Source organism: Macaca mulatta, chromosome 14, assembly GCF_049350105.2.
Source record: "Macaca mulatta isolate MMU2019108-1 chromosome 14, T2T-MMU8v2.0, whole genome shotgun sequence".
Lineage (NCBI taxonomy): Eukaryota > Metazoa > Chordata > Mammalia > Primates > Cercopithecidae > Macaca > Macaca mulatta.
The window spans coordinates 88,964,166-88,989,984 of record NC_133419.1 but is presented as its reverse complement, the minus strand read 5'-3'; the positions used below and the strand labels follow the sequence as shown (position 1 = coordinate 88,989,984).

Genomic DNA, 25,819 nt, shown 5'->3' with positions numbered 1-25,819 from the left:
AGGCTTTCAATAAATGTTAGCATGTGCTGTTACTATCCAAGGCCACCCAGTTTAGAAAGGTTGTTTTTTATGTATTTACTATTTTGTCTTGTCTTTCTCTACCCTGCCACCATGGTTGTTTGCTCAAAAATCAATTCTGGAAAAGTAAGTAAAACAAAATCTAATGATAACGAAAGAATAAATTCAATGATATAATTTCCCTGTTTTAAAATTCATGTTCTCCCATGTTTACCTAGAAAAGCAGCCAACATTTATTGAGTACTTAGATACATGAGACACTATGTCAAAGGCTTTATCTGCATGATTGCTCATTTTAATCTTTTTTATAAAAAAAATTGGTAAAGCCCATATTAGAGCCCAACTCAGTCTGATTCTGCAGTCCACACACTAAAATCACCATGTTATCAGCCACGCAGGAAAAAAATACAAACTCATGCACTCAGAATACAAGGTTCTTCATAAACTAACCCTAACCTAACTATGTGATCATTATTCCTTCTGTTTCTGTACATATGTTCTCCTTTCCAGACATCCCAGATATCATACAATTCTCCAAACATGCTGACTATTTTCTACAACAGCACGTCTTAAGACTTAAGACGTGCTGTGTTTCTATCTGAATTATCCTTCATTTCTCTTTCTATCCATCTTCTTCCAGGGAGAAGGAACTCCCATTCCTGCTCTACCAAGCAAACCTACTCAGGTTTCAAAACCCAACTCTAATGTCCATTCTTCCTTGACGTTTTTAAAAGTCTTAGTCTAGCTAAACTCTACCCAACTTCATAATTCTAATGTATTTTACCTTTACATCTGATATTGTATACTATCCGGTTGCCTGTGTCTTCTCATTAAACTTGAGGTTTTTAAGGCCACAAAACAAAAATGTATTGTTCACTTTTACATCTTCAGTACTCAACAGTGTGAAGAGTCTATTGATTCAATCAACCACTTAATAAAAGTGCCCGGATAATTTTTGTGTATGTAGGTAGCATTGTTTTAGGGACCATGGGGAGTTTGGGGAAGTATAAAATAATCTCCACCCTAAAGGAAATGACAATCTTAATAAAGAAATAAAACTCACTCTGATGGAACCTGAAAGAGCAATAGTCTACATTAACATTTTAAATCTGTGGTATCAAAAATAAGGCCAAGATTTGGACGGTGGTCAGGATTGGAGGGAAGCAGGGACGAAGTTATGGCTAGCAATAATGGAGTCAACACATATGCACGTATGCCCTTCTTGGAACTTCTCAGTGAATAGCTACACAAAAAGTTGACAAATTCATCAGAAATTAGTTTAATTTAATTTACTTGACCCTGAAACCATTTATTCATGAACCATCTATTGTCATTCTTAGTTTCTATACCATTTGCCAATTAATTTTATAAAAAAATTAATCAAAAAACATAGCATGAAAATTATGTATGAGGAGTACCTTATAATAATCCTTGAAATCTTATTATAAGCATTTTCCCAGATAAATCCCTATAAGACCAGCAAAAACTAAAAGAATTAGCTAATGTTTGGTGACTGGAATAGAAATTTACTAGCCTTATTAAGTACCACAAATATTAACCAGATTTCTAATTATCTTTGCTTATTTTTCTGAAAGAATCACTAACTATTCAGAGTATGTTCTATTTTTATATTAAATTGAACATATTCTACATTTTTATTATTAAATTGAACAGTCTCTGTTCTTAGCCTGTAAAAAATGTAATACGTAAATGTAACAGGAATACTTGAATTCTATGATTCTCTCATCTCAGTTTCTGCTCAATTCTCTTCTTATCTAATACTCTTTTTACTGAATAAAAGGAGGAGCTGGTCAAAACCTTGTGTGAGGCTGCTGTCCTTGCCTGTGAAAAACATTTTGTAAATAGACATATATATGTACACACACATATCTATATGTACACATTCATGCACAAATGTATAGTTTTTGTAGATAATTCAGTAGTTATATACAATATATATGCATATATTTTATTTGAAACAATAGATTTGCTAGCTTATGATTTTCTGTAAAAAAGGAAAAAGGAAATCAAAATCATTTCTAATGGAAAATGCCAAACCAAAATGGGAACAGCCTGACATGTAGTCATCAAGTACAAACTTGTATGCTCTAGAAAGGGAAGTGAATTTTAAGGGACACTTTCTACATTTAGTCTCACCTAAACATATGGATAAAATCTTGGAATTGTGTCCAACTAATCTTATTGGCATATTCCCGTTATGTATAATGGTAATATTGAAATGTAGACGCAAGTAACTCAGCAAAGCTGAGTGCTCTGAAATTTTAAATTAATCATTTTATCTAATCTCATGTTTAATGAGTTAGTTTGAATTGATTCTTCAACACAAACATTATTTATTATTAATCATTCTTAAAAACTTTTTTTGCCACTGTGTCTTACATGCCTTCAAAGCACACTATACTTTTACACACACTGTCTTCCATTCTCCTACAATCAGTAGCTTATCAAAAATCTTGGCTTTACCAAGATATTTATACCTTAAGTATTTTCGACTTTTATCCACACAAGTTCTTTGAATCTCTCTAATCCTCAATTTTGTAGTCAATTTAATAGCATGCATATGACAACACATATGCACAGATATTTTTAAAGATTAAAAGAATTTAAATGAGGGGATCAGAAACGTGTGTGTGTGTGTGTGCGTGTGTGTGTGTGTGTGTGTCTATACAGAAGCCAATATATTACAATTGTAAGAAAAAAGTAAACATTAATCAGGAATAGCTGTATGTTTGTGTACCCAATTAACTTCCTAAGGGTCCAGAGAAAGGAAAGATTTCTATTGTCTGTGAGGAACCAAGAAGATTAACACTAAGCAAAATAATGGTGTCCATGGTAGATTTAAATTTGTTTTAATAGTGCAAAGATATAGTGCTCAGCATCCCAAGAATTCCACAGGAAATGGGACTAGAACTGACTGATATTAGTGACTTATATCTGTGGCATGTGTCCATTTTATCCAATTAAAAAAAAAAAAACATGATAACCAAGAAAATTCCTTCTTAAACCAAGAGACTTCACCAGACAATAAACATATTGTGGTGAATCTGCACCCAGGATTCAAGCCTCATAACTAACATACCCTTCATACATCAGATTTAAGTCACAAGCTTCAGCTGGGGTGCTCTATGACAGAAAGGAATCTTTTGCCTAAACAGAAATTATTTTCCCAGAAACCATTCTAAACATCCTGGGACAACTTTTATCTTACAGTCCCTCAGGATTTATCTCATCAATGTTGATGCAGAGCTTTAGAATTTATCAGGTTATTTTATGGGAAAAAACTGGGGCATTGCCTTCTTGGATGCTCCACAAGGGTATGTCTTGTTAGCCCCTTGGTTCACGTGTGTATCTTGGCACTCAGCACAGAGACAATGGGAATGACTCTGGATTTGGCATCTGATTTGGGGCACTGTCCTGCCATTTACTTTGACTTGGGCAACTTAGTTAAGTTCCATAAGCCTCCTTTCTCATATCTACAGTGAAGGTTAATAATACCTGTCTGTCTCAAACATTCAAGATCATATAGTTCACTTTATTTCACTAACATTCCTCTGCACTACTCTGTACCATACACCATATTAAGCACAGGAGATACATGTAGCATCTGCCCTTGGAATGCTCCAGGTTTAGTGTGGGAACAGACTTGTAAATAAGTAATTAAAAATACTATTTGATAAACGCTACCCTAGACAGCTGTTATGAAGGTAAAATATGATGACATAGGTGAAAACACCTTGTGAGCTGAAAAGTTCTGTTAAAATGGAAACTATTATCATTCCAGGATTCTCCTCCTCTTTGCCACCAATCCCAAATCCATGTTTTATTCAAGGTTTAAATGAAGCTGAATTCCTCCACAAAGTCTTCCTGACTGCAGCAGCTTCTAGACACAAAACAGCTGTGTCTGGTTTTGTTCTCTATTTACTAGATTATAATTGAGCTTTCTAGTAATTGTTGGAAAAATTGTTTCCTGTTTTGAAAGAAAAGTACAAAAATCTAAAATTCTTTCTAATCTTTGTTAAAGCATCTCAGCTAAGACCTAGAACTTAAATGTCAGAATGAAGAGCAGTTTAGTGGGATTTTTTATTTTTTTAGTTGACACTTAATAATTGTACACATTTATAGGATACGGAATGTTTCCTTACATGTATCCCAAGTGTAATAACAAAATCAGGGTAATTAGCATAGTGATCACCACAAACATTTATCATTTCTTTGTGTTGTGAACATTCAAAATCCTTTCTTCTAGCTTCTTGAAAATATACAATAAATCACAGTTAACTATATTTACCCTACAGTGCTGTAGAACACCAGAGATCATTCCTCCTATCTAGCTATAATTTTGTATGGCTTTATCAATTAATACCAGTTAGAGTAGTTTAGTTTTGAGGCTGAGTCCAGGTAACAGAATTGCGGATCAAAATAAATAGTTCGATTTGAGAAGGAAATATCTGTGATGACTCAACACAATTCCAATGCTTGGCACAAGCTCCCGTGTCATATTCTCCTTTGTTAAGGTGCTTGTTCTTTAGGAGGACTCAGGGGAAGTAGCAACTGTACTAGTACCATTAAGCACTTCAATAACCCACTGTGAAAGAACATGTAGCTTCTGAAAAGGCTTCCTGTTGCTGTTAAACCAAAGACTAGTTAAGAGAGGACTGAGTGATTCTCCTCCCACCAGGAATTTATTAGGGATTAAATGCCTGGTAAGAGAGATTATCTGGAGGAATTATCCTGGAAACATGCAACCACTGCTACTTAAGAGAGAGGTGAAAATCCACATCACTTAGGGCTGTTGGAGGAGTTTCATGGGATTAGGCATGTAGAATTACTTTCCTTTCCATATATGCAATACATGTATTAATTGAGATTCACTTATCCATGCTATTTTAACATCCCCAAACTTTAAGGCCTCATTAATACCCACTTTATTTGCAAATCCTTCCTTGAAACTTCTTTCCTTAGTGAACAACTTTTTCTCTGAATTCTTCTAATCCTGATAAGAAAAACCCAAAAGTCTTTTTTTCCACAGTAGTTTTCATATCAGTACATTCCTTTCCATCCTCATTTTTGTCACACTTGTGAATACATTAACATTGTATTCCTGTATTGAATTATAAATTCCATAGACTTTTTTGATGGTCAAACTCTTTTGTCCCCTTATTAATGTTTGCTTCCTAATGATGGTGTGCCATGGCAGAATACTGTAATATCTGCAGATTTGAGCAGAGGAATAGAAAACTGGGTGAGGTCACTGACATGACATTCAGAGCCTTCTTGAAAATGAATAAATTTGCTAAGTGTCTGATATGGAAGGGAAAAAGAGGAAAAATAAACCTCTGAGAATAAAGATAGAAAGTGCCATTTTGGCAGACCCAAAATGTAAACAAAAACGAATGAAACAAATAAACAAAAAACTTAATCCTGAAATAACATTTTTGATGTGCTTTTTGTTTTTCAGAAATAAAGAACAAATAATTATAACAGAGAGAACATTAGATGACATCATATTATATATTGCAAAAGGGTTCAATGGTGCCTGGAAGAGAGCGAGAAGTTACTTTTGGCCCCCTCCTCAGATGTGGCAGATCATTTCATCTTGTCCCTTTCTCCTCCATTCTTCTTTCCCTCTTCTTTTCTAATGTCTAAAATATTCAGTGAGGGAAGGTGACGTGCCATAAACGGGTAAAGAAAAGTTTCCTTTCATTTTTCTTACTTCAGTCCCTAAGGACAAACGTATAATATGGATGCTGAAAAAAAATCTCAGCCTAAACGATAAATACATCATCTTAGTTCAACCAAATAGAAGATTTAATGTTAATGAATAACCCCTCACATTTGCAGAAGGGCTATGCTCTATAAAGTACCCTCATATGTATTATCCTTTTGTTTTTTCCCAGACATCATGCAAGGTGGGCAGTTTCTTTCTTTCTATTCTTTTTTTTTTTTTTTTCCAATAAAGAAAGAAGCTCAAAAGTGGCAAGTGAATTGCTCAACATCATTCTGAGTCAGATCCTAGACTGAGAATCTGGGTCCTTTCTCTTTTCCACTGTCACTACTGCCTTGATAAGATTTCACCACTGAGCAATTTCACTAAGACAGATATGAGTTCTAAAGAAGTAATTATTTTGTGATTTTCATGGCAGATATCAAGCTTTGTATTTTCATATTTAATGAAAATTTTAAATATGTAGATATTGAGTACTATTGATTAAAGGGAGGTATATAAGAAGTAAAAATAGATCCATAAGGCAAAATAGTTTCATTAACATTGAATTATTTTAAAAACTTAATTCTAACAGAAAAACAATTCAGTATAAATTTTAAAAATGAATTGTATTTTATCTACTCAAGTATTGGCCCAAGAATATTACTGAGCACTTATCATGTTCTAAACAATGCATGGGTACTACTGGGCATATAGGAAAGAACAAACCCTCTGTCTGTGCCTTCATAATGTCCCACCAAGCAGGTGAGATAGACATATAGCAAAGAGTTATTATATGCCTGAATGCAGGGACCATAGGAATCTAGCCTAGCAAGGTCAGGAAAGCTTTCTTTAAGACAAGACAATTAAGGTAAAATAAAATAAGAAAACAAGAGGATACGCTTAAGCAAAAAGGAAGAGAGGATGTAGCGCAATGCAAAAGCATTTGAGGAAGAAGGTTAATTAATTTAATGGGGTAGAGGTGATCACCCACGGAGACAGTTAGGGTGTGAAAAGAGGCCACAGATCATGGAACTCCAGTATTTATTACAGTTGGTCAGGTAAAAGAAAAAGAACCTGAAAGGTTTTATGGCTTACCAAATATTTTATTTTGCACTGAATTCTCTGTTCCTTAAACCGGGGTTCAAAATGGCATTGAGTATACCTTTTATTTTCTGAAATGTTGTATTCACATAAAATACAAAAACTGAACATCCTTAGACACCTTCTCTTTACCAGCTTTTTTCACCTACATTGTCTCACTTCATCTCAAAACAACCTTAACTAAATGAGACACTGTCTGCTTCTCACTGAGGCTTAAAAAGATTATTCCTTTCCAAATATCCAGGATGGCAGAACCAGAATAAGAACCGGATTTTAGGATCTCTATTCTATTGCAGCTTCCAAGACACCCCACAGTGGCCCTGTTAACTAAAAAATCCTATTCATCCATCAAATGCTTATTAAGATCATGCTGAGTGTCACTGAACAAGATAGATAAGATCTGTGTCTTCACGGAATGTACATTCTACTAATAAACAGAATAATGTCATGAGTAGGGAGTTTTTGTTTGTTTGTTTGTTTCTTAAGAATTCTCATTTACTTCAGAGAAAAAAAAATATTTCATGTTCAAAAGAATGAAATGAAATACTCACATTTGGACTCCATTTCTCTGGTTGTCTGGTGTTTCCTGTGTCCACTTTCACTGTTATTCAGATGGTCTGGTGCTCTTTCTCCCTTATGGCCATGGGCACTGTAAGCAAAGGCACGGCCAGGAAAAAGATGTCAATACTTTGTACAGAATTGGTTAATTAGGATGGTTCCCTCATCACACACTCACCTAGAGGTTTTGCAACATGCTGTCATGTTTTGGGTCATAGCTACAGGTGATTCCAAAGACTGTTACTGCTAACACCCAAAGTTATGTTCCATCATGTTCAACTAAAGGCATTCGAGAGAGAGAAAAAAAAAAACCTTTTAAAAGCTAGTGTTTGCAAAACCTCTCTGTACTAGGAGCAAGAGTGTCCCTAGGGTAAAAGTTGGTGGAATAAATCCAGCTAGTCTTCTGATTTCAAGCCCATGCTTTGTATTAAAAGGGGACTTAGTGACCTGGAAGAATAATTGTACCTTTCGAAACACCTGTTTCTTATCCTTCTGTTAGGAGAAAGGGTGTAGTTGGCAACCATCCTCCCAATCAAATCCTGTAAATAAACTGGCCCATTTCTTCTCTGCCATGTTCCAGAAGTTAGTAGACACCTGGGAAAAAGAAATGTAATACACGCAAGTCAGGCTAATGCAAAATTGAATAATAAACCCCGAAACTACTAGAAAGGAACGCCAACTGTTCGGCAATGCCCCCTCTGCTACTGTGGATGCACAGCAACCTCCAAACCTGGAAATGATTCATTTATCTTTTCCAGGAAGGGCAGGGTAGGATGGAAGTAGCTCATATTCCTAGATTCTGAAGGACATGAGACTACAATACGTTGGATAGATTACATGGAAAGAAATTTCACAGGAAAGAGCGGAGAAAGAAAGACCATGAAGTAGAAAGGAACAGATAAAGAAATGGGAAGCAGTGTGGAAAGAGGCAAAAAGCATGTCATTAAAGGAGCTGCAGAAATGTCAGACTGTTACCAAGGGAGTGGGTTTCTCAGACAGAGTAGATCCTGCAGGGCCAGTCAGGCAGCCTCAAGGCTGGTGGATTCCAAATGAGGTACAGGCCCCGGCCCCTCAAAGGCAAGCCAGCCCTCCAGTAAGGGGGACCAAGGGGAGCGATGGGGATCTAGAAAAAAAGGATGGCTTTCTGCCAGAGTTTCTCAGTTTCTGAAAGAATCTGAGAAACAAAGTGCTTCAGAAATACTTCGGGAGCAGAAGAACAGAGTGCTTGTCAAAAGCATAGGTCCATGGAAGCCAATCCAGACAATCAGACTCTCCTGGGGTCACATCTTGTATCTTTGACAAATGCCATAGGTGAGTCTTATGCAGAATTTAGTTTAATAAGCATAGGCTATGATGATAAAACTGCAGTCTTCAACTTCTTTTGTTGTCAGGCTGCTCAAGGCTCTCTGTTGGTCACAGCCCCTAGAACAGAGCTGTCTTGACTGACAATACCAGACCCCCTAGTAACAGAGATCTTGGATTACTTTGTGATGGAAAACTACACCAGAATCTCCTCATATAACATTCCTGACCAGGCGCAGTGGCTCACGACTGTAATCCCATCACTTTAGGAGGCCAAAGCAGGTTGATCACTTGAGGTCAGGAGTTCTAGAACAGTCTTACCAACATGGTGAAACCCGGTCTCTACTGAAAATACAAAATTAGCTGGGCATGGTGGTGCATGCCTATAATCCCTGCTACTTGGGAGGCTGAGGCAGGAGATTCGCTTGAATCCAGGAGGCCAAGGTTGCAGTGAGCTGAGATGGTGCCACTGCACTTCAGCCTGGGCAACAAGAGCAAAACTCCGTCTAAAAAATAAAAACTAAAAAATAAATTATTGAGTGTCAGGCCACATTCTCTGACCTTTGTAAAGTTCCTGAATCAAGGTCTGCAGCTTCAGAAGCTACTGTGTCAGCTTTTAGTGGTAAGGAGAGTACTAGGGCACTGAAGCTGAGGTACCAATCAGATCTTGAGTGTGGCTTTCAGACCCTTTGTGTGGAAGCACAAAGGTGAAAGAAGGAGAAAGGCCTTTAAAAAACTTGTTAGTCCCACAATATTCACTAGGATCCTAATTGGAGATCACTCTGCTAAGTGCCGAAGGCATTATACAGCACTCTCATTGAACTGTTATTCAAGTATAGAACTCAAAATAAATTTGTAAGGTGAATTTCTATGAAGTAAAGAAGTTCTCATTAGAAACGTGTGTTCATTAAATTTTTATTTTCCAGCAGGTAAGGCAACCTAAGTAAAACTATGTTCAAAATTAGGGGTTCAGACAGGAAACCCTAGTTATATATACACCAACCTCCAGAATAAAGGCTGAACTGGAACCACTGTCCACCTCCTTGTAATCCCTGACTCTCTTACCCCTTCCCTCCTCTCCGATGATTGTTGGTGAGTTTGGGTCCTAGTGGTAATGTTTCCCTTTGAGGTCACTAACTCTAGGAAGCCCCTGTCCTATACCAGGCATTTCTGCACACAGCCGGGACATTGCAAGCCCTTGCATCTGTGTGCTGCTGCACTCACAGGTGGGCTCAGAACTCCCGCAAAATCCTAATAAACACTCCTTCATCCAAAGGGGACAAGCATCCCCTTTGACACATTTTCATGATAATGATAAACTGAAGGCCTGATACAGAAAGCAGCCTTTAACTCAAAACGAGCAAATGAAAGCCACTTCCAAGGTCTCTTTCCGTGATGTCTTTTTGACGCTGTGTTTCCTGAAAGAATGAGAAAAGTCCTCCCCAGTTCGGGGCCCATGAGCAACCACCATTGGGGAAGCGGCATCCAAGCCCCTTGGACACCTCGCTGAGTCACCTTTCCTCTCCCTTCTCTCCTCAGCTCCAATGGAAAATCTGTTACGTGGGCCCAGAACGAGAAGAGCAGCCGGGGGCAGCACCTGTGGCAGCGCCTGTCCATCCACATCAACAAGAAAGAAAATCCCAACCAAACGGCAGTCATCAAGCCCTTCCCCAAGAGCACGGAGAGCCGCGGCCTGGGCGCTGGCGCTGGCGCAGGCGGGAGCGCGGGGGGGATGGGGGCCACGGGCGGTGCGGGCTGCGCAGGCGCCGGCCCCGGCGGGCCCGAGCCCCCAGACGCCAGCCCCAAGGGGCTGTATGATGTGGCCGAGACCGAGGAGCACTTCCCGGCGCCCACGCAGCCGCGCTCACCATCGCCCATCAGCACGCTGAGCCACCGCGCGGGCTCGGCCAGCCGCACGGACGACGACGTGCCGTCGCTGCATTCGGAGCCCGCTGCGCGCAGCAGCTCGTCGCAGGGCTCCCTCATGGAGCAGATCAGCAGTGTGGTCACCCGCTTCACGGCCAACATCAGCGAGCTCAACTCCATGATGCTGTCCACCGCGGCCCCCAGCCCCGGCGTGGGCGCCCCGCTCTGCTCGTCGTACCTGATCCCCAAAGAGATCCAGCTGCCCACAACCATGACGACCTTCGCCGAAATCCAGCCTCTGCCAGCCATCGAGGTCACGGGCGGCGCGCAGCCCGCGGCGGGGGCTCAGGCGGCTGGGGACGCGGCCCGGGAGAGCCCGGCAGCGGGGCCCGAGGCTGCGGCCGCCAAGCCAGACCTGGAGGAGTTGGTGGCTCTCACCCCGCCGTCCCCCTTCAGAGACTCGGTGGACTCGGGGAGCACAACCCCCAACTCGCCAGTGTCGGAGTCGGCCCTCTGTATCCCGTCGTCTCCCAAATATGACACTCTTATCATAAGAGATTACACTCAGAGCTCCTCGTCGTTGTGAATGTCCCTGGAAAGCGCACCGGCCTGCGCGTGCGGAGCAGAGCTCCCCGTGTTCACACACACAGTGGCAAGCATAGTCGCCTGGTTACGGCCCAGGGGGAAGATGCCAAGTGCACCCCTTGAAGGAAACACGAGATCCATAGTGCTATCTCACGACAACCGACGAAGACACCGACGACAAATCTTTTGGCAGATTTTCTTCTAGTGGCCTTAGAAAACATGGGCTTTTAAGAAACACGGCTGATATCTTTGAGGGCTGACAAGGCGTCTGTTCAAACAGTTCCATACCAAGTGCTTTGCTCTAGGAAAGCAGTGCGTGTGAAACAGCGTAACAGAGGGTGAAGAGCATAGTTAATAAGCAACTGTAAAAAGTTTTATTTGTTTACTTTAATTCTTTTCCCAGAAGAGTCTTTGATTCACCAAACATGAATGTACATTTTCTAACAAACTCAAAATCTGGGACCAAAACATCAACTTTTCTCTTTCTTTTTTCTTTCTTTTTGTTTTTTCTTTCCTGTAAAGACCTTGAAAAGCAGTAACTTGGGTCCAGTATTTACTGAGGCGTTGTGAATGTGTCCCATGCATAACACACGACTGGATAGTGAGTGCTGCGCTAATGTACTACGTAGGGCTTCTACCAGAGATTTTCCTCTCCAATTGGGTTGTGAAATACTCTTCCAAAAGCCTGCATCGGGGATTCCACCTACTTATTTCAGATTCACCTCCATTAACCAAGAAAACCAGTGGAAGATTTCTTGACTATTTCACCATGTTGCCAATCAATACTGGAGTAGCAAAAAAATATTTTCTGGAATACTGTTTTGTAATTCCCTCACTGGGGTGCATTGTAGCTGGAAATTCTCTTTATAATCATTCTTGAGCTCCAGCCTGGCTATCTCTTTCAAGAAACATGGCCACTCCTCTTTAGGAATGCTGTTCCGTTTGCATTGCCAACTAAAATATTAAAATATGCATTGGGGCTTCTTCATTCCTTTATTTTGAGAACCTGATGCACAAAGAGCTCCTTTGTTCTTTTTGAGTCCCACCACTGGAAGAGTGGTCCATAGACCCCATGAAGACATTGTCACGATTTGAGAGACTGTTGTTGAAAGGATTAACACAATCTTAATACACTGAAAATTTTAAACTGTGTCAAGTCAGCTTAGTGGAGATTTAGTTATGCCAGTGAGCAGTGATTTTAACTATTCTTGGCTGCTTAAACAGGGCAGCTATGAACTATGACAAATGTAGATTTTTCAAAGCAATACAAAATACTAAAAAAGAGGAACCTTAATGAATATTAACCACACAGTCTTTCTTAGCCATTCCAAAAAGAGGCAAAGCAATTCTTATTTTCTTTTTTTAAATAATGATTCATATTATTTTGTGCACTTCATACTGTCACTTTTTAAAACTGCAGAAAAGAGATTTAGAGGTATAATAGAAACAAGTGTGCTTTGATAGTCTCAAATAGGTAGAATTCATAGTTCAAGACCTGAATCCACTGTCATCTCTTTCTTCCTCCCATTGCAGCTATCCTCAGGTACCAAATGTTTTGATTTTTAAATAAGGATAGTAATAAGAGGAGGTATCCTATAAATTCAAAGTTCAGTTGACCCAGCCTTATACTTAAGATAGCCTTATGAAAAATATATGCTGTGAGGCAGTAGTATATTTTGGCAGAGAGAAAAATAAATAAAACTTTTTCTTTTAGCTCAATATCCTTATTTTGGTAAGTAATTTTTTTTTATTTCACATCTACTTAAAAGAAACTAAACTGAGAAATAGAAGTCAGTCCATTGGCATAATTTATCATTCTTCACTTTAAAAAATTCTAATAAATATTGTGCTTGAGTTTTCTTTTCTGCTATTTGTTCTTACTTGCAACTTTAAGTCAAACCTCCCAATACAAAACATTAAAAGCTAACATTCATGTACTAAAGTATTAATTTACAAGAAATCGAACCTCCCATGCTAGATTTGAAAATAACATCATCACAGCACCCTGATCCCAAATATTATAACGAGGCTTTTAAAATGTAAGTGAAATCCAGCTAAGTTTCATGGTTTCATTAAAAGCAAATGTCTGCCTCTACCTGAAAAACAAATGGAAATCTTTTGAAGTATTAATACCCTTTGGATCCTCATAAACACGATGGCATTCACCTGAGGATTCCTATCTTGACTCTTAGGTATTAAAAACCTTTCTCGACATGCTCTACATTTTAAAATTTGTTTCATAAAATCCTTATGTTGATTTTCATTTTATTCTCAAGTACAATACGTTTCACTCTAGTCCAATAGAAGAACATGTTTAAACTTTGTTCATGGTCAAATTCATTTTCTATGTTTTAGTAACATGGCTCTTAAAAAGTACACTACCTTATAAAAAAACTTCATTTGAAATTAAATTTAATGCAAGTAAATTGCCATCTGATAATTCCACATGCTATCATAATCAACTGTAATAATAAAAATGATTTATCCAATTAGAAGAAAACAAGATATATTTTTCTCTGTATTTCTACAACTTTTGCCACTTCATTGACTACATTGTATATTGGACATCAGATTATTAGTAATGCATTATTGAGATCTTTTATTTTGGAATGATGCTAACTCTGTCTCTTTGCCAATTCTAATACCAGGTTCCAAGTAATAACTCTACAGTACAAAGAGAACTGAATATTCATTCTAGGGCTATAGGATATGAACTTCACAATTCATTTGGGTACATTCTCATTGAATTTCCTTCAAAACAATCTGTTCCTGGTGCCCAGTGATAATTCAGTCGGGACCAGCATGACTAAAAGGAAGGGGATATGCTAAGGCTCAGCAAAGTGACCCTAAAGGAGAGATATGTCCCAGGATGGAAAGAAGAAGATGTGGTTTAACCAAGTTATACTGACTAATCTAATCAGTCCATTCGTCCTTCTATTTTGGGAAAGGAGTGGGGACAGCCTAAGAAGAACATATCTGCATTGGGAAGAACCGTCTTTCCGGGCTAGGGATGGGGAACAGAAAGGGAGTATGGAAAGAAAAATTATAACAGATTTGACTGAAGCAAGGAAAAAAAGCAAATCCCCAAATGTGCTAATCCTTGAAAGTAACTATCTTTCCCAAACTACTGCTGTTACCAGCAAGTGATCAGGAAGACTAGGAGCTATTTCTGACTGTAAATGAATTGTATAATGGCTCTGCTGCAGTTCTGTGACTTCCAAGCCAGGAATTAAATGCTCTTTTTAAGAATAACAAAAAACAAAAGCATTTCCTATGCTAGTCTCCCAGTAAAATGTACATGTTTTGGAGACTTCAAAGGTATTATATGAGTTCACATTTAGCAACAGCTTATTAATAACCCTCAAGCTGTCAGAATCTCTATAGTTACCATTTACAATTTTATACTGTGAAAAAATACAGATCAGTGAAAGCATAAAGATAAATCAGAATTCACTTTGAAGAGGGTCTGAGGCCTGGGAGAGTCTCTACTGTCTATTGAAGAATGAGGCATGTATAAAATAGTTGGTTGAATTTCACTGATCTTCCCAATGTGAACAAATATACTATGTATATTGTGTGTATTTCTAGAAATCAATGGCAGCTGCTGATGGTGTTGTAATTAGAAATCTATATAGATTATAGATGTTTTAGAAAGATGGTGCCAATCCTAAAAGATTTGTGTGGGCTAAAAGTGCTTGTACTTACTTTTTTCTGCACTTATAACTGATTTGGTTTTAAAATTGTGTGCGTGTATCTGTTCTTTCTCTGTTGTGGCAGCTTGTACTATTAAAATAATAGAGAATGTTAAATTATTTTGATGTGAATTGCAAATGATTTTTTTTTCATAAAGTTTAACATTTTTATCAGCATTGTTTTGCTTTGTACTTGTATAAATATGTTTTATTTTAGCACTTCAAAATATACTTGCCTGTTTCTCAGTTGTCTAAATCATGTTGTACTTGGTGTTTGTGAAGCCAGTTACTTTTCAAAAAACATTAAAAAAACTGTAATATGATTTTAAGATTATTCCCCTCAAATGTTTAGAATGTTGTCTTAATAGTGTTTTCTAAGATGAAAAGAGCCATGATACTCATTAATCTTGAATACTGGATGATCTATACATTGGAATTATGGGGTTTACAAAGTCAGCAGTGGACTATAGATTTAAATGAAAATATAAACCAACCACTAATTAACCAGAGATGTTGTCCCCAAAGACATCTACAAACAACTGTTACATAAAGAACTACTTTAAAAAAAAAAAAGAATGTAGGAAATATGCATTATTTGTCTAGACATACAAATTATAGAAATAGTTTCATAATTATCTGTGTTGATAGAGGTAACATCACAGAGATAAAATAGATTATTTATGTGTGTATAGATGTGTGTCTACAAACACACATTTATATAGACATTTGACTTTTGAGTCCATCTACATGTGTGTCTCTGTGTCTATGTGTGTTTGTGTGTATATGTATGTGCATATTACATAATTTTTCCAGAAAAAAAAAAAAACTTTTTCCTTTGACTGATTCTTAAGCAAATATACATTCCCTGGACACAAATTAGTGAAAAACTAACAGCAGAATATAAAGTAGATGTTTGATGTATGGAAGAGAAAAACAAGGTATATTTAAAAATATATTTGCTCTATGCCTCTGACATTGTATTAAATCCATAATGAAAGATATACATATGTAGATACATATATTATTATACAAAACATGTTTGATCTTAACAAAGAAAACCATTTTATCTGTTCTGTCAGACTCTTCCCTTCAGTATCTTTTATTCTAAAGTGATATGAATGGCAACATGTTCATATAAAATTGAGGATGAAGTGACATTTACAAACCAGGTATAGGAAATTACCTTCTAAAAATCAGAAGAGCCTTATCAGACTCCATCAAATTATGGAAGGCCATTTAAAACCAGCAGATGCAATAGAAATAGCATTGAATTAAAAGCCAAGATCTCTTACCCTGTCACCAACTGACTTTGGATAAATCACTCTGATTTCTCTACAACTTGCTCCTCTTTAAATGCAGAACTGAGTTACAATAACCTGTGAAGTTTCTATCATTTCAACATTCCTGATAAATGCTCAATAGTAGCTATTATTAGTGGCAATTTAGTATTTAATATACAGTTAATATTCAGCAGGAAGCTTAAATTTGTTATATCAATGTTATTTGTGGAGCTTAACAAGTTCCGCACAACTTAAAGCATATATCCTGGAGGAAACCTGTTGAGGTTTGAACTCATATGCAACCTTGGAATTGTCCATCAAGGACAACTTAGCAAATTGATATTGAACACCACAGAGAGAATGCTTTCCCTCTGTTATAATTTCTGCTGAATGTTGGCTAAGTTTTTGGTTATGCTATACACGAATTATCAGTTTTAGAACATAAACAATTTTCAAATATTTACTTTGTATGATAGCTAGGCAGATAGGTAGGTAAATAAATAGATAGGCAGAATTATATTAATGAAATTATCTCCTTAAGCAAAAGCTTAGTATTTACATTTTCTCTCACAGTATTTTGAAATTTAGAATCAATTATTACATCTCACTTTGTTTATTAATTTTAGGTTATTATGTTAGTAAATAAGTTCTATGAGGAGAATGTTTAAACTCATCTTCTCCAGTCATTCTTAGAATCCTGAACCAAAAGTTTCCAGGAACACTGAACCTCCACTAGAATAAATATTTTAAATTACTGTTACACCAGAATAAAGACATTTCTTTTTGCCAGGACATAAGTCTCTTTGAGTTATGATCTATTTACAGGATAGCTATGTGATATACATATCAGATACTTTGGCTTATTTATGTATAGCTTGTATTTTTATTCACTGACGTAAAAAATAAAGATTTTCATACTATCAGATTTCTATGAGATAGATGTTATATTATAAACTATACAAATTATATGTCCATGAAAACCACATAAAATTGGCTTTTCTGAACTGCTGAATAGTAATAGATGATTCATAAAAGTTATTAGAGTCTTAAAAGTTTGAAAAAATGTAATAACTCCAAGTTAAATGACTATCTTCACTTCAGAACTTACCAATTTATAGTATTCCAATATCCATTACCTTTGCTAATGAAGCTGTCTCCTCAGAGTAGAGTTTCATGAGAATATTTTGGAAATGTTATGATATAAAAGTTATAATTTATATACACTTTTTCTTTTAGTTTTCAAAATTCATTGCCATTTCCATGATGATCTCCTTAGGCCTTTAGAGAAGTAAACACAGATTGACAGAGTTACAACATTATCTTCAGGAGCCATTTTATTGAACTATCGGAAGTCTTGCTCAATTTTATTATTCATTCTCTTCCCATTTTTTGATTTCTTAGACCTCTGTCAGCACATTTACTTTACTTTAATGGGTCAAGCTGAGGGATTTCTTTTACAATTTATGTTCTTTCATTTTGGTTCAAAACGTTGGGTAGTTTCCTTAACTTCAACATCCTCAGATGAAGCAATATGTGAGATACAGCATTAATAGATGTTGCCTAACCAGTGAAATGTATTCCAAAAGCAGTAGAAGTCTATCAGCATATTATCCAGAAGCTATTTTTAGAAACTCTTTCTAATTTAAAAACATAAGAGCAAAACTACATGAACACATCTCTAACACATACCACATAAATGCATTTCTACTCTTGCGTATTTAAGATAATGACTTTAGCCCTTTACTTCCCTATGTGTGTGGTACTCTCTATCACATATTTTCTTAAGAGCTTAAATCCCATCATCCCTAGTAATTCATCTTATTCTTCAAAGAGTCATGAAACAATCTAAATGTATACAGAGAAAAAAAGATCTTGTTTTGGGAAGACAAGTACCCACTTTAATAACCCGAGACAACTTAGCAACAAAATTACGAGAACATCCTAGCTAGTTCTATCCAGCCTGTATGAAAGAAGCCAGTGGAAATGTTTTTGTATTCTTTGTCTGGCTATAACAAAAAGCACCAAAGTTGGTCGGGTGACTCATCCCTATTAATCCCAGCACTTTGGGAGGCCAAAGCAGGCAGATTACTTGAGCCCAGAAATTCAAGTTCAGCCTTGGCCACATGGTGAAACCCTGCCTCTACATTAATTACAAAACTTAGCTGAGCTGAGATCATGTAACTCTGTCTCAAAAGCAACAACAACAACAACAACAAAAATTAGAAAGAATGAAAGAAAAAGACATACACAAAAGTCAATTCCTAAAGAATAAGACTAAGATACCACCATTTACAACCATTTCTGATTGACAAAGCACAGGTCAGGAGTGCAAGAAACATGTGAGTGATGACCACAGGGCCAACAAACAGACTTAAATGCCCAAATAAATTAAAGAAAGTTAAGAAGCACTCAGAAAAAGAATAATGCAACCATGTTCTTAAGTGATGGTATTTGCTAAACCAGCACTATCAGTTAACCATTTCTGATCTATACAAAGCATTTAAAGGAGCAAATGATAAACAAAGGCAGTTGTAAGAATATTAATGTCCAATAAGAAATAATTCAAAATAAAAGCCATTAAAAGGATTAAAATAAATATTTAAAATTGATAAAAATCTACACAGAAGATAGAACAGTGATGAACCTATATGTGCTTAAAAATAGGGCTTTAAAACCTATAAAACAAAGATTATTGGAAACACAAGAGGAAAAAAAAAATCCACAATCACAAAGACTCACTTTAATATATTTAACTTGCAAATACACCAAGAAACCAAAAGAAAAAAAAAATCTATGTAATTAAGTAACACAGATAGCAAGAATAATCAAACAAATCTACTTAGAGGTTTGTTCCTATTAACAGAGGACAGACATTCTCTTTATCATCATTAAAATATTCATAAATATTAACCTTGGATTAAACCAGAAAGAAAATTTAAACAAATTCCAGGAAACAAAAATTAAACAGGCTACATTCACTGACTAAAAGATAAGAAATCTTAAATTTAAAACAAAAGTTATCCAAAAGAAATATGTTCACTTACAATCTCTCTTTAAAGATAGCTTTCTTGAATGAAGAGAAAAACTTAACTAAAATCACATCCTGTTTATAAATGAACATCGGTGACAATTCTGTATATTAAAATCTGTAGAACGGCCAAAGAGTACTCAAAAAATGTTTTATCATAAATGTATCTTTTTAAGAAGACTGAAAACAAATTAAACATTCAACTGAAGATGTTGTAAAATAAATAATAAAAAGTAAATACAATACAAATAATTCATATTGAACAAATCAAAATAATACAAGCAAACATTTTAAAAAATTAAAAGTAACCATTAAAACCAAAGGCATCAACTGGATAAAGAAAATGTGGCACATATACACCATGGAATATTATGCAGCCATAAAAAGGATGAGTTCATGTCCTTTGCAAGGATATAGATGACACTGGAAACCATCATTCTCAGCAAACTATCACAAGAACAGAAAACCAAACACACTCATAAGTGGAAGCTGAATAATGAGATCACATTGACGGAGGGAGGGAAACATCACACACCAGGGCCTGTCAGGAGGTGGGGGACTAGGAGAGGGATAGCATTAGGAGAAACACCTAATGTAGATGATGGGTTGATAGGTGCAGCAAACCACCATGGCCCGTGTATACCTATGTAACAAACCTGCACATTCTGCACATGTACCCCAGAACTTAAAATATAATAAAAAAAATTAAAAAGGTTAGACCCAAGTAACCATGATAGCTCTCCTCCACTTTTGATGGAAATAAAATTAGGGCAAACAATTTTGGTCTTCTGAGATAAACATTATAAAAACTAAAACAAAATGAAATAGTGTCCAAACACAATTAAGGCTCAGTAATAATAGTTCAGTGTGAGAAAAATTATTGATGTTATTTATCACATGAAAATACACGAGTACCTCAATAGATTTGGAAGGGAAAAAAAAAATTTGACACAATTTTTGAAAAAGTCATCTATTTGAAAAGACCCACATGTTAACATTCATCAAATCTAACTGAGTAAAAGAAAACACAAACAAAATTAGTAATAAAAAATATATACATAGAAATATAGACATATCAAATTTCTAAGTAGAACTTTATGCTAATACATTTGAAAATACAGGTAAGATTAGGTAAGATTAATATTATTCTTAAAAAATATAATTACCAAACTGAAATAAAAGTAAAAAAAAAAACCTGGACCATAATGATAGAATATTGTAAAAGAGAATATAAAATATCTTACTCTAAAAAATATAAGCCTAAATGTTTTACAGGTAAATTACACCATAACATATAAATATAGAAGATGAAAACATATAGAAATATTTATAGCTTATTCATGAGGCTTTCATAACTTTGGTACACAAATCAGCCAAAGACGGAAATACAAGGAAATTATAGTCAAATCTCATTAAATCAAATTTCATTTGATCAAATATATATCATTATTTTTAAAAATACTACATATTTATATATAACACTATAAAACCTAACAAACTATTAAATACTTTAAAAGGAGTATATTTTGCCCTTAGATTGTAAGTTTTATTCAAAACTAGAAAAATCTACTAATATGGCTTACTCCATTAACATATTAAAAATAAAATGTAATATATAACAAAAACATTTAATAAAATCCAACACTAATCTCTGATTAAAACAAAATAAAAGCAACTAAAAATAAAAGAAAATTTTCTGAAGGTAGAAAAAATTCAGAAACCTATAGAAAATATAATACTAGCAACAAAATATTAGAAGAATTCCCATTAAATCAGGTGTAAAAGAAGTATGTCGTATATGCACAATTTCTAAAGTGAATATGTAAGCTTTGTCCAAAACAGGTCATTTTTGAGAGTTAAATAAAATGTTAGTGATATTTCGAAAACAGATTTACCTGGGAAAACTGCTTATATATGGACTCTTTTGAATAAACTAGGACATAAGCCCACTTTAACTTATTACTATTCAGTAAGTATTTAACCTTTTAGATAAAATTCTATGAAGTGCCTAGCATAGCATGGAATATACAGTATATAGCTGCTTTAGTAGTAATAGCACTAGTGGTCGTAGTAGTAGTGGTAATAGTAGCAGTGTTAGATGTTTAGCTCTAACTAATAAAATATTTAAAATATAAAACATAAAACACAAGTAACAATATTCCCATGCAAAATTAATTATTGCTGCTTATATTCTTGTGTATATATGTATCTTTCCCTAACAATTGAAACACACACAAAAAATACTAATCACTCATATTGTTGCAACAAATATCAGAAATAAATATAAGAAATCAGTTGATATAGCCATTTACAACCAAATTAGATTAAATGAAAAAGTAAATGAAATTATTTCTGCTTAGTAAGTAATGAAAATACATAAAGAATACTCAATTACAAAAAAAAAAATGGGAGATACTCTAGCAAAGGCCTCGTGTTTGAATAAAAATACTTAAAACTGGAGAGACAGAAAAAAGAAATGTTAGAAGAATATAAACTATATTATATATGACTTTGGTGAAGGGACTTCTTCAGTTCTGGAGCCCCTTTCATTCAGGTAAGCCCCCTTCTGTCCATCTTTTTTCTTTTATAAGTTGAAAAAACTGTCATACTTAGATAATTGTTACCAAAAATTTCAGTTATTCTAAAACCTTAATGCCATTAAGGCAGTATAAATATACATTTTAACTTTTTTTTTTTTTATTGTGGTAAGAACATTTAACATGAGATCTATCTTTGTAAATATTTTTAACTACACAATAGATTACTGTTAACTATAGACACAATGTTTTATAGCAGATCTCTACAATTTACTCAACTGCATAACTGAAACTTTGTACCCTTTGATTAGCAGCTCCTCCTTTCCCTCTAACCCTTGCTCCTGGCAACCACCATTCTACTCTTTTAGCCTATGAGTTTGACTGTCTTAGACACCTCATATAAGTAGAATCATGCAGCATTCATCCTTCCATGACTGGCTTATTTCACTCAGCATAATTTCTTCCAGGTTCATCCATGTTGTCACATATGAAAGATTTCTTTTTTTAAATAGTATTATTGCCGTATATTACAATAATAATCCATTGTATGTATATACCTTATTCATACACTGATGGGCATTTAGGTTGTTTCCACATCCAAGCTATTGTGAATAATTAAATATAGATAGATAGATAGATAGATAGATAGATAGATAGATAGATAGATAGATAGATAACTATATTTATATAACCAAACTGGTTATTTTATATATACTCCTTAATTTATATGATTAAATATAATATACTCCTGATTTGGTTATATTTATATAATGAAACCAGCAATTTGGTGGAACTGAAGTACAGAGATCTTATAACATCTCTCTCTCTCTCTCTCTCTTTCTCTCTCTCTCTATATATTATATATAGAGATATATGTAGATATATATCTATATTTATATAAATATATTATATATACACACACATATACACATGCACATATCCACATATATCAATGACTAAAGATAATATAGGAGCAAATCTTATGTAATATGTAATTGTTATATATATAGATCAAAAACAAATTTTTAAGCTGAAAGTTACTTCTTATAATCATTACTACCTAAAAATTATGACCTTTTTAATTGTAAGGGATGTTGTGAGATTACATATCTCTATGAAAGGGGTTCACTAATCAAAGACTGAATAATACATTTTTTATATTATCCCTATAGTTAATTTTAGCTTAAAAAAATCACTGAACTTTATAATAGTAATGGAAGCTTTAAGTTATATCTACCTGAGCAATAATGTTTCACAAGTGAGAAGGGGACATTCCATGTCGTAGTTGAGATAAACTTGATCAATAAATACCTCAATCCTAGCTCTGGCTCAAAGGCAAAGTACAGAGCCAGTTTCACTAACACTCTTACTGCAAACTACCCCATTAAACTTGGGGAGTCAACATCACTCTTAAGCAAGCTATTTGTTGGTATAATACTCTCCAAACCATTTCTTCTTGAAAAGTAATGCAGCTGGTCAGCAGAAGACCTGGGATTCAAAACTATCTCAGACTCCAAGATCCATCAATCATTCTAGCACATCTTATATTATGAAACATAAATAAGATGCTCCCCTCCAAAACACCCCACATCTGAGTCCTATGCCTCATTCTATAGCCAGGAAAGAGATAGGACCTTAAGGAGAAGAGCAAGCATAAGTGTTCTGGGGTTCACCGAGCATAGAGCAGGACAAAATGGTGGTATTTCATCCAGCAGAACACAGAGCACTTTGCCTTGGGCCATGCCATCACCTGAAGGAAAGGAGCCATTGCAACAACTAAGAGGCACCCAAACTAGTCGTTTAGGGTTATCTAGGGAAGTTTTCTGGAGAAGGTGATGCTGGAGGTAGGATCTGAGGGACTACTACCCACAGGATATTCCGGACAGTGGAAACAGCATGCACAAAGACATGAGTGTGAAATGCAACTATCTGTAATAAACAAACAGTGGTTTGGTGGAACTCAAGTACAGTGTTCTTATAAGTAAGTATTAGGAAAATAGCAAATACAGGTTTAAAAAAATTGTAAGGGCTTATATGCTTTGCCAAGAAAGTTAGACTTTATCTTTAAAGTGATAGGGAGACTTCAAAGGGTTTTAAGAGTAGATTGGCATGTGCAGTTTTTTTTTCTAAAATATGATTTTGATAGTCATGAAAACAAAGAAATAGTGGATGAGAAGCCAGGCCAATATAGATGATAATCTACTGGACTTGGGAACTAATGAGAGCAAGAATTGTGCAGATGGTGAAGAAGCAGTGAACTCAGAAAATTTTCTGAATGAGGATTAATATAAATTGATACAAAAAAGAGTGACATGGGGTGGTCCAGGATGCCAACAGCTGTCTTTTGACTACCAGAGAATAGCATCAATTGCTGAGCTGAGGAGCAGGTTTGTGATGAGTTCTATATTGGATTACAGTGTTGAGATGACTGTAAAACTACAGTCTATATGTCTAGTAAACAGTGAATAAAGGGAGTAGATCTCAGGAAAGGGAAAGAGAATGAGCAAGAAACAGAACACCCAAAATGATCACTGAAAATGTGTTAATGAATACATTAAATTTACAAAGACAGGAGCAGGGTTAGGAAACTAACTAGGGATTAGCAGAACTACTAACAATATGAAGTCGCCATGATCCCCAGCCCTGAAGGGGTAAGGGAAGAATTTACTTAATGGATAAGAGCTGCAGCTATAGGAGAGGGCCACCTAAAGGCACTGTGGTCTTGGGACAGGAAAATGTCATATTTCTTGTCTTCAGAGTTGCCCTCACATCTCAGATGGGCTGCGTAGAAGTATGGCAGTTGAGTGCATGAGATATGCTTACCCAGGAGAGGGTAGTCATTAAACTCTCATAGCTTTTCCCTTGTATCAGCCTAGGAGACTGCCCATTACCAACACTTTAATCAGTCACTCTTGGGTCAATGCAGTATTTTATGTTTTAAGTAACACTGACAACTGTATGTCTATGTAATCCTAATTTCCTGATAACCAGGAAAATCAGTGTATTAGTCCATTCTCACGCTGCTACAAATAAATACCTAAGACTGGGTAGTTTATAAAGAAAAGGGGTTGAACTGGCTGATGGTTCTGCAGACTGTACAGGAAGCATGGTTGGGGAGGCCTCAGGAAACTTACACTCAATGGTGGAAGGCAAGGGGGAAGCAGGCTCGTTTTACATGACTGGAGCAGGAGAAAGAGAGAGAAGGGGGAAGTGCTGCACACTTTTAAGCGACCAGATCTCACAATAACTTACTCACTATCACAACAGCACCGAAGGGGAAATCGACAACCATGATCCAATCACTTCCCAACAGGTCCCACCTCCAACATTGGGGATTACAATTTGACATGAGATTTGGGGGGGACACAGACCCAAACCATATCTGTAAAACCTGTAAATCATTAAAATTAGAAAAGACCATGGAGACCACCTACCACAGCTTATCATTTCCATATCTCGGAATATTCATATAACTAGAAACTAACACTGTGATGGGGACACATGAAACCAGAGCATAAGCACAATTATAAATTAAGGCATTCATTGTATATTAAACATATATATATAAACTAGCATTGTGCTTAGCAATATTGTGTCTGGATATGTATTTGTTTCATTTTCTTGTCTTTTTTAGTTAGAGATGAGGTTGCAGAGAGCATTACTGATTTGCCCAATGCCACCGTTAATTCATAAAAAAGTCAGGACCAGGAAGAAGGATTGAGCATCTGCTATGAGCCTGTAACTCGAAATGGAAGACATGAAATGTCATTTATCTCATGCAAAAGCCATTGTGGGTTAGACTGCAGCCCATTTCCTAGCTCTTATTCTAAAGACTTTCTGCTCCAGCATGTTGTTTCTCTTTGGTTTGGCACCCTGCTTGCTCAATGTATAACTGCATTAGCTGCCAATGGCAGAAAAGCCCACGGAGACTTTTACATCTAATTTGCCCTCTTGCTGTAGCCTTTCTCCTGCTTGCCATGCTGACAGGTGGCTTGAAAACCATAAATGGATAGGATTCTAGAGAGGCGGAACAGAGTAGCTGGCAAGCCAAGGTCAGGATGACACTCAAGTTCAAATGATTCTACAAAATTGGAATCAGAATTCGAAATCTTTCTTCCTTCCAA

General features: G+C 36.0%; 1 protein-coding gene across 2 annotated transcripts in view; it reads left to right on the top strand.

Annotated features, from left to right (window-relative positions):
* Nucleotides 1-15,173, top strand: part of GRM5 (glutamate metabotropic receptor 5) — a 579,984-nt gene extending 564,811 nt beyond the window's left edge. For both annotated transcript variants that reach the window (XM_015115388.3, XM_015115385.3), the window contains one exon: nucleotides 10,247-15,173. In XM_015115388.3, the coding sequence (XP_014970874.1) occupies nucleotides 10,247-11,159 (913 nt within the window). In that variant the 3' untranslated portion in view covers nucleotides 11,160-15,173. The remainder of the gene's footprint in view (nucleotides 1-10,246) is intronic.
* The last annotated feature ends 10,646 nt before the right edge of the window (nucleotides 15,174-25,819 follow it).